General features: G+C 35.9%; 1 protein-coding gene across 1 annotated transcript in view; it reads left to right on the top strand.

The window, feature by feature from the left end:
• The first annotated feature begins 3,439 nt into the window (after window positions 1–3,439).
• Window positions 3,440–11,085, top strand: part of LOC125683023 (aspartyl/asparaginyl beta-hydroxylase-like) — a 32,206-nt gene continuing 24,560 nt past the window's right edge. The window contains exon 1 of the mRNA XM_056142057.1: window positions 3,440–3,582. Coding sequence (XP_055998032.1) covers window positions 3,540–3,582 — 43 coding nt within the window. The 5' untranslated portion in view covers window positions 3,440–3,539. The remainder of the gene's footprint in view (window positions 3,583–11,085) is intronic.

Below are 11,085 nucleotides of genomic sequence, written 5' to 3'. Positions count from 1 at the left end.
CAATAACCACCATGGACGATGGCTGGGAATTTTTGCTCTCACAGTTTGCAGAATCCGTATATAGAAAATCAGATACATGTTAAAGATTTGTTGCAAAGTATGACACTCGATCTACTGGGACTAAAAAATGAACCTCATGGATTTCGATATAGGAGATATTTTGGACATGATGGAGACTGATTTAAGTGCGCCAAATTTCTCCAGTCCTGAGGTCGAGATGAAAAATGAACGATTTGAACCGGTGTCCGATGATGAAATTCAGCGTTTGATAGACTCACAAAAAATCTTAACACTCGTAAAAATACTAAATGAGCAATTGATACGTTCAACAAGTGGCGTGCCGCACGGGGCAATGTCCCATTTTTGACCAAGATGAATTACTAGATGCAACGATTTGTGTTGAAGTAAGAAAACAAGAAGACAGCTCGGAATATCCAATACGTTTATTTGAGTTTGTTTTATTGATAATTAAATGGACTAGTTTGTTTATATTGTTTCTCCTCCAATGTAAGGTCAAATGTCATTGAGATTGTCGATTCACCCTGACATGCTCTATCTTGATAGAGCATGGTTGTTAGAGCACAACAAGTCATGGTGTATCAAAAATAAAAATACAGTGATCATCAAAGGAAAAACACCACAGCAATGATACAAAGTCAGTTTACCGTTAACATCTCCATATTGCACTACTCCTCAGGTGATTATAAACAGTCAGTTTACCGTTAACATCTCCATATTGCATATTCTCAGACCAAAAAGACTTGCACATTTTGATCAATGTCTACCAAAACGATTGGTATGCTCACCGTCTGTTACACATATTGGCATATTATTATCTGACTTATCAGTCATAATTAAAAACACCGTCCAGGATTATATGTGTAACCGATTTGGCATTTTATTATGGGGGGCAAAGTAACATAAACTCAAATAAATGAAGATATCTTTAAATATATCTTAAATTCTGAATTATTACGCGCATTAATTGAATTGATGATAGCGTTAATTATTCTGCTGAATTGATGATCGCTATAATTGAATTGTTGCTCACTTCAAATGAATTAAGGATATCAACAATTGAATTGGTGTGTACTACAATTCATTTGAAGAGAGCGTTAATTAATTCGATTGATGCGCACATCCATTTCAATAATGTTCGCAGTAATTGAATTATGTGCGCATTAATTCAATTGGTGAGAGCAATAATTGATTAGAAATTCAATTATTGAATTAATGATATCCTCAAATAATTAAAAATATCTTCAATTATTTTATTTTATGTTAATTTGGCGTTCCATATTCTATCGGGTTCTAATCATTTTATATACTCTAACTGAGTACGTACACGACTATTCTAATCTCCAATAGGAATAATTACCCCCCCCCCCACCACCACCACCACCACCACTACCACCACCACCCCTAGTTTATACGAAAGCTGGCTAGGCTCATTTTTGAAAAAAAGTAGAAAAAAACATTGACTCGTTATATAACGAGTTGGTATCTCATTATAACGAGTTAGATATCTCGAACTAGCGAATTAGCTATCTCGTTATAACGAGTAAGTTATCTCGTTATAGCAGCTGCATGGTATCTCGCTATAAAGAGTTTAAAATTAGTAACTCGGTATAACAAGATAATTAACTCGTTATATAACGAGATACGAACTCGTTGTCAGGATAAATTTATTCGTTATAACGAGATAATTAACTCGTTATATAACGAGATGATTAACTCTAACTGACTCGTTACAACGAGACACTACCTCGTTATAACGAGATAAATTATTCGTTTTATATAACGAAATAAACTTGTTATGGCGAGATAATCAACTCGTTATGACGAGATGACTAACTCATTATAACGAGATACTAACTTTTTTCTATATTTTTTTTTTTTTTTTTTTTTAGCCTATTTGGCTTTCGTAAGTTTTACATGTAGTCAAAAAGACACCCCCCCCCCCCCCAACCCCCCACATGAATGTATTACGAGCGTAAACAGCAAAACCTTTATCAATATAAGTTTCCAAAATGTCATATTTTCCATCTCATACATTTTGGAAAATATGTTACTAACGGCATGAAGATGGATTGCATCACATTATATTAATTTGTACATAGTATCAAGAGTTTTGTAGGTATTTTAGCAAAAATTATAGGGAATGTTTAAATTGTTACAACCATTGCATTTACAACATGTTAAGGGAATCCTCTAGTTTTGCCTGATGATAACCACAATCAGCTGGGTGATTATTCTGCCACAGAGCGCGCGTGTACAGATGTAAAAGAGTTAAAAATATGAAAGTCTTAAAATTCCTGGTGGCAACGCATTCCACCCCTGATATGTTAAGTTACGTATGAAGAATGGATTAGTGTAAAGTATATATGTATAGATTATCAGATTAATATCATATTGAAGAATGGATTATTGTAAAGTATATATGTATAGATTATGGTCAGATTAATATCATATTGAAAAATGGATGAGTGTAAAGTATATATGCATAGATTATCAGATTAATATAATATTGAAGAATGGATTATTGTAAAGTATATATTTATAGATTATCAGATTAATATCATATTGAAGAATGGATTATTGTAAAGTATACATCTATAGATTATCAGATTAATATCATATTGAAGAATGGATTAGTGTAAAGTATATATGCATAGATTATCAGATTAATATCATATTGAAGAATGGATTAGTGTAAAGTATACATGTATAGATTATCAGATTAATATCATATTGAAGAATGGAATAGTGTAAAGTATATATGCATATATTATCAGATTAATAATCATATTGAAGAATGGATTATTGTAAAGTATACATGTATAGATTATCAGATTAATATCATATTGAAGAATGGATTAGTGTAAAGTATATATGCATATATTATCAGATTAATATCATATTGAAGAATGGATTATTGTAAAGTATATATGTATAGATTATCAAATTAATATCATATTGAAGAATGGATTAGTGTAAGGTATATATGTATAGATTATCAGATTAATATCATATTGAAGAATGGATTATTGTAAAGTATATATTTATTTTTTTTACCTTTTTAAGCAAAATTTTCTGACGAAAGAGGGGTACGTCTGTTTCAGACCCCCGAAACCTCTTTGGATCTAGATATTCCAGAATGTTCAACTAAGAAATATTTCGTATTAGTTTTGCACATTAAAAAGAGGATGGTGGATCAAAAGGGAGTGTGGGTCCAAACGTCCGATAGATCTGGGGCCGGGTAGACTGTGAATTTATTGTAATGTCAGGTACTGATATATTGAGTATCTTTCATATCGGACAGTTATTTGTTGGTAATGTGAGCGATTATCACTCTTACAGAAAATTGAAATGAAATAAGTTATTAAAACTAATTTTGCCGGAATTTTCAGAAATATCCGTGCGATTATCCTACTTTTTTCTTGTGATAAAAAAACAACTTCCGGGTCAAACGTGCAGTACACGTTACAGGTGTTTTGTATACTTACCGGTTCCTCTAATTTAAATACCTTGGTTTTTCAATGGGGAAACAAGGGCATTTCTACGGCAAAAAGCGAAAGAAAGGTATATTGAAATATTTTTTAACGATTTTGTTTGAAAGTAGACCGAAACAGTTCAAATGAGTTGGAGAATTAGAATCTAGTGATCTGCACTGATGTCAAACGTGCAAGTTGCATTAGGAGGGTATATTGCATTTAGAGGTCGGTGCATCGATCATGTAGTGGTTTGACTATTTTAAATTCACAGTCATTATAATGCAGTTTTCATGCTTTTAAAGTCAACAATACACAATTAATGAAATATATCTCACTATGATCTGATGATATGATACCTAACAGAAATAAATGTACTGTATATAGCTCTGTACCCAGTAAGCCAGGTATTTTGCAGTCTCTATACTTGATTATCATCAGGTTTCCATGATGCCTATGATCAAGTTTTATATTTTAGAACAGGTTAAGACATGAATATTAATGAAACTAATTGGGCAAAATTGTGTCCTTTTAAATGAAAGTAAGGATAGGGACTTTTTTAAAAGGCATTACCTAAATGACGTGTATTTTGTCAATTAGCCTATAGTGAGCCAGTGCTTTGCATTGACTCGTACTGTGAGCTCTAATGTCAGAAGTGTGTGAAAAAGTCCGTGCTGGAGCTGCACATTTGTTTAAAATATTTTTCTTGTCTTAAATCCCAGAAGTCCTAATTGTCAAAAATGGCAGAGATCTCGCAAAGTTACATCTCATTAAAGGATCTCAAATTAAGACACTTGCATAAATTATCTCAATTTTATCCTAGTCTTGCGATCCCCTACACAATGCAGTGCGCCGTATTAGACCTAGGCCTAATGTATAATGAATTGTAATACAGAGGAAGATGATAGATGTGTGACGCCATGTTCTATGTTTTCAAATTTAAGGTAAATCATAAGGTTTTTTTTAAGGTTTTGATTTCAAGGGCCAGGGCTTTTCTAATTGGGAAAAATAGCGACATTTGCTTGAAATTGGAAAAAATGTTTCATACGGGTATAATTGGACTCCTTCTGACTTTCAATTTGGTCAAAGCTTATCTCATTCATATAAGCAGATCGAGGCCAAAAAATTAGGTTTACTTATTAAGAATATTGATTGCAAAATTTGTAATCTGTGGGCCTGTGAAGAAGATTTATGAATGATTTGGCTACCCTGCTTGTTTTGTTTTCATTGTTTGGGAATTTCAAAGCAAAAATTGGGAAAAATACCTGCTTTTTAGCATTGGGAATGGGGCCTTATTTCGGCCCCCTACAGACCCTAAAAAAATCCCTGATTGTGATCTCTTGGTAAAAAAAATGTAAACGATAAAAGAAGCAATAATTTCTTCCTCTATTGGAGAAATAAATGACAAAATCTTTTGATTCATTGAATTAATTTTATTGGGAGAACTTACATTTTTTCCAAAATCCCAAAAAATTTGCATAATTTCAGCAATTTCATTTGATTAAGAATGACAGAAAATAGTAAAAATGACTACATAGGAGACATATTTCGAGCTCTAAAAATCTGTAAAACCCAGGAGCTTCTGGGAAGCCCCATGCCCCCCCCCTGCCCCCCCCTGCCCCCCCTGCCCCCCCCCCCCCCTGCCCCCCCCCCCCCCCCGGGCTGTGCCCAAGACCCACAGGGGGCCTTAAGACGGCCCAGACCCCTGCCTCATAAAGTTGTGCCCCCTCCCCCTAAATGCAGTTCCTGGATCCGCCCCTGGCATGCACCCATATGACGATGAAAATCAACCTTACCACTTGTACTATGACCGAAAATTCATTTTTGTACAATTACATTTGTCTATGAAAACATTTGACATCAAATGATCATGATCAACTTCATTAATTCTAAGCTTGAGAATTTATTTCTTTGTAAATAGAATAATTACATGTATTACAACAATGAAAAGAGGAGGGGGGAATCAAACATGTAGAAATTTTATTTACATGTACTGTTATTTGAATGCTGAAATATTTGATTATTGTGTTAAATGACAATGCTTCATTTCTACATGTGGAATATTGCTAGATAGATTTTCAGGATAAACACTGCCATGCCATGAAATAGAAAGTTAGCTGTTGATTTTTATTTATCCTGTTGTGAAATAGAAAGTTAGCTGATGATGTTCATTTATCCTATTGTGCGATTTTCAGTGACTACAGTCTTGGATATTCATTAGTAAAAGCTATGTCAGGCACACATACTAGTATATGGGGATATAGGATCCAAACCTACCATCTATGGGCTAGGTAGAAAATAGATGTATTTGCCTCTTTGTATGCACTTCTAGTTTTAAAATGCTACATAATAGTCCATAGTTTCACTTGGACCTCTTAAAAATGCATGGGATGGAACCCACTTCTTCTTCTGTTGTGGAGTTGAACTCAACTTTGATGTTTTTTTAAACTCCGACCCAGTTAAAAAACAATTTGCCTCCGGCTTCCCATTAAAGATTAAAACTATGTGCCTGTTATAGGGCCATCATATTTCTGAGCTTTTGATCTCATTAAGCACGGAAATCCTCTTAGGACTGGGTTGAGGGGATGACCTCTGGTAAGGCATTCCAGTCCCGCACGGATCTGGGACCGAAAGAGTGGTGTTAAACGTCACGTCCATGGAGAAAATTTCTGGATCATGTGGCTGTGCTTGTTCTAACTACTGGTAGCTCCATCAACATATTAAACTCCAGACACGTATGAAATATTACATGGAAATGTTGCTCATGCCCATACATGAGTTTTATTTGATCTGGGTCCCAGAAGCTGAGAAATAGTTTTCCCATTTATTTAGTGCCAATGACTTGTGTGGGGGAAGGTTAGGTCTTTGAGTCAAAATACAACTCACCTGGTAATTGCTCTTAGAAAAACCAAAGGAAAATAAGATGTTTTTCTTATAGGATAAACCTATATTCATACCCGATAGACCAATATTTTATAAATCTATCAAAAAATGGTAAATATTGGCCTACAAATGGGTATCAAGATCAAATGACTCCAATGACCTTGACCTCTGACTTGATCATACAAACTGGTCTAACTTCCAAGCTGGGAGTGATACAGGCTTTCAAGCGGGCCCTTATTTTTCTACAACAGCCCTTATTTTCCTTATTTGAGCTTTAGAATCCTAAAAAAGCCCTAATTTTTTGTTGAAATTCCTACATTTTCAAATTTTGAAAGTTTAAATGAATTTGACATAAAGTAAGTGTTGGAATTTATTAAATTTAGTCTTAGTATACTTTCAGAAAATGAATATGTTGATTAAATGTACATCTCAGAAGACATCTTGATGGTTATCGGCTATATTCAGCATTGATTGTGAGCCATGGGAGTCCACCTGAATTATATCATGGTTTGTACTGAATGCCGAATATGGCTGTTGATGACCACTGGTATGAGTATGATCTTCTGAGTGGGTAATTAGTTTTTGTATTATTGCTCTTGCAAATGGTAAGTAAAACATTTCTTCTTTCCTATTGATTTGTAAATTTAACCCTTATTTTTGTCTAAAAAAGCCCTTAAAAAGGCCCTTAGATAATTTTGCCCTAAAAATGGCCCTTATTTTTTGCAAAATGTCACTTGAAAGCCTGGTGATAGAGACATGGTCTCTTCAACAATGATATATTTGATGATAAGGCTTATAAACTAGTATAAAAGTCAAATGACATTTGACCTGAATTACCAGAAAAAAAATTGTATAACTTCAGAACCTGGGCTGACTGCAAGACAGGAGATTTTCAACAATGATGATTGGGATGATAAACCTACAAACCAGTATCAAAGTCAAATGACTCCATCACTCCAATGACCTTGACATTTGACCTTAATCATAAAAACTTGTATAACTTCTTAACCTGGATTGATAGAGATATAGGATCTTCAACAACGATGATTGGATAATGGAGCCTATTAACTAGTATAAGATCAAGTTACGAGGGCAAGTCACCAGCCTAACTTATTTCTGGTTGAGATCCACCTCTTCTTTTTCGATATAATTGCCCTCTAGTGTGATGCACTTAGACCAACGGTGTTCAAGTGCTATCAGCCCAGAACTGAAAAAGTCAGGGTCCTTTCCATTGACTCACTCCTCAACTGCCATCACGTCTTCTTCTTCAGACCAGAAATGACGTCCACAGATAACCTTTTTCAAGTTTGGGAATAGGGAGAAGTCACTAGGAGCTAGGTCAGGCGAATAGGCAGGATGTGGTATTAATTCATACCTGTTTTGCTCTACAGCATCCAAATTGCAAGTTTGCAAGTGTGGACTCTCGTGTTGTCCTGTTGTAGCAAAACATCTTTAGAGAGTTTACCTTGGCGTTTTTCACGGATGGCGGTTCTCAGCTGGTCTAGCAAGTTTGCATAGTACACTCCAGTTATTGTACTTCTCTTAGTCCAACATAATTAACGCCTTTTGCGTCCCAAAATACTGTGGCCATCACATTGCCAGCAGATGGTTGTCTTAAACTTCTTTGGCCTCGGGGACCCAGGCCTTACCGACTGACGACTCTGAGCTTTATTCTCTGGCTCATAATAATGAACCCAAGACGCCTCATATACAGTCACCAGACACAAAAGAAAATCATCTTTTGACCTAAAATGCTTCAACAAGGTGCTGCATACTGATGCTCTGGTTGCCATTTGCTCATTGCTAAGGGATTTGGGGACCCAATGGGCTGTTAGCTTGGGCATACCTAAACGATCATGTAGGATTGTTGAAACACTACCATGTGAAATGCTTAATACCTGCGCTATTTATTATACCCCCCGCAACAAGTTGTGGGGGGGGGGGGGGAGGGGGGTATACTGTAATCGGGTTGTCTGTCTGTCTGTCTGTCCGTCCGTCCGTCTGTAGACGTAATGGTTTCCGGGCTCTAAAGCATTATCCTTTCCACCTACCGTCACCATATCATATATATGGACTACCCATGAATGAAGATGTTCCCTATCGATTTTGGGGTCAAAAGGTCAAAGGTCAAGCGCACTGGACATCGAAGTAGCAATATGGTTTCCGGGCTCTAAAGCGTTATCCTTTCCACCTACAGTCACCATATCATACATATGGACTACCCATGGGATGAAGATGTTCCCTATCGATTTTGGGGTCAAAAGGTCAAGCACACTGGACATTGAAGTAGCAATATGGTTTCCGGGCTCTAAAGCGTTATCCTTTCCTCCTACAGTCACCATATCATACATATGGACTACCCATGGGATGAAGATGTTCCCTATCGATTTTGGGGTCAAAAGATCAAAGGTCAAGCGCACTGGACATCGAAGTAGCAATATGGTTTCCGGGCTCTAAAGCGTTATCCTTTCCACCTACAGTCACTATATCATACATATGGACTACCCATGGGATGAAGATGTTCCCTATCGATTTTGGGGTCAAAAGGTCAAAGGTCATGTGCACTGGACATCGAAGTAGCAATATGGTTTCCATTTAAATTCTTTAATGGCTTTTTTCATCGCATGGAGATGCTGTGTTCCTAGATACCTTTTGGATCATAATACTGAAGTTTTACCTATTACCAACACCCTTTGGGAGATTGGGGTAAGCGGGGGGTATTCTTAATGAGCATTGCTCACAGTACCTCTTGTTCCACCTAAATTCACCTATCAGAGTATACCAGATCCCGAACTTTCTTACTTTCTTTGTCGGTGGCATCCATGACCTGGCTTCGTCTTCTAAAGACATTCTACCACGTTTGAATTTCTCTACCCAGAATTTAACCTGAGAATAAGAAGGTGCAGAAGACCCATAAACGTCGACTAACTCGCCATGTATTTCTTTGCCTGTTTTATGTTTTAAATACAAGCACCAAATTATAGTACGGTACTCAACAAGGCATGAAAATCGAGACCGTCTTGGTCAATCGGAAATGGGATAGGCTGGTTACTTATTGACTCACCCTCGTACTCCAATGTCCTTAACCTGTGAACTTTTCTTCTACTTTTTTTGTTTCTTGTGCAAGTGATAGTAAGTGTATGTTAACCTAAAGCTTTCACTTTCAATGTGTCGCAGGATTTCATAAAGAGAATGAGTTGATATTTAAGCTCACCATCAGCTTCTTGTCACCTTTTGTTTATTTGTTGTTCTTTTGTTGGTGTTTTTGGCCAGTTTTGTGTCACAGTCAATAAAACTGGAACAACTGACATTATATACTAAGAGCCAGTCCTTCAATTTGGTCATCAGATTATAATCATGTTTTCTTGTTCATCAATGCGTTTTGGAATGCCACTTAATCTCAACTCTCAAATGTCGCTCTACTAAATACTACGGTGAATCATGTGCATGAGATTAATATCGTAATGTTATGGTTACCCGTTGTCAAGTTTTGCTTCCTGTTGTTAGATGATATCGCCCAGGAGAACATGGTTTTTACTCACAGAGCACAGGCGCACTTGACGTTCTAAATATCTATAATAAAAAAATTGTCTTCCTGTAAAACATAATATTCATAAGGTATATCACGCCGCCATCTTGGTTTTCTTTTTTACCAGCTGCATCGCTTGAAAATTTCGGAGAAAAGTTCGATATAATGTGATAATGAATATTATGTTTACAGGAAGACAATTTTTTATTATAGATATTTAAAACGTCGAGTGCCTGTGTCACAGACGGAGAGATTTTGTTTTTGAAAAAAAAAATTCATTTCATTGGATTTGAGAATTTTAGATAAGATATCATTGCATCATGCACAGGATTGAGACAAAGTTATCAGATGACATGCTTACCTATGTATTGTACTGATACCATAAATTAGGCCCGAAACACTGCACCAATCTAATGTTGAGATATGTACTGTACATATGTTAATTCTTGATGATTTTTTCCATGCAATACATGACAGAAATTAATGTCTACTTTTTATATCACACTTGCTGTGGCCTTCAATTCGACATTTAGATATATCGACGACGTTTTGTCTATTAACAATAATAACTTTAATTTATATTCATATGTCGATTCGATATATCCCTGTGAGCTTGAAATAAAAGACACCACAGTGTCGTCCACTTCTGCTTCATACTTGGATATTTTATTGAAAGTAAACATTAATGGCAAACTGACAACTCAACTGTATGACAAACGGGATGATTTCAGCTTCTCCATCGTCAACTTCCCATATTTATGTAGCAATATTCCATAATTACCTGCATATGGTGTTTATATCTCTCAACTGATTCGATAAGCAAGAGCTTGTTCTGCGTATAGTCAGTTTTTAAATCGAGGCAAGCTACTGACTAAGGGTGAAACAATACAGTACCTTCTCGATTCAATTCAATTTTCGAAACTTTAGTCTCGATTCGATGATTTTCGATTCGATACAATAGCATGTACCAAATTCTTTATAATGCTAAGATTTTTTATGTTTCGTTGTATTTATTGCTCTCTGCAAATAAATTTTACATAATGTAAAACCGTTTAACATAAAGCAATACACTTATCACTTGTCCTAAATCCGAAATGTCGCCATACCCAGGATTTATACATTAGGGGTGCATTTTTCAACTCGACTGTGTCCATTTGGATACAGCAAAGTTTACTCGTATGT

This window comes from Ostrea edulis, chromosome 6, assembly GCF_947568905.1.
Source record: "Ostrea edulis chromosome 6, xbOstEdul1.1, whole genome shotgun sequence".
NCBI classification, from domain to species: Eukaryota; Metazoa; Mollusca; class Bivalvia; order Ostreida; family Ostreidae; genus Ostrea; species Ostrea edulis.
Note: the sequence above shows the minus strand (reverse complement) of the source record. Positions and strands in the feature narration are given on the sequence as shown.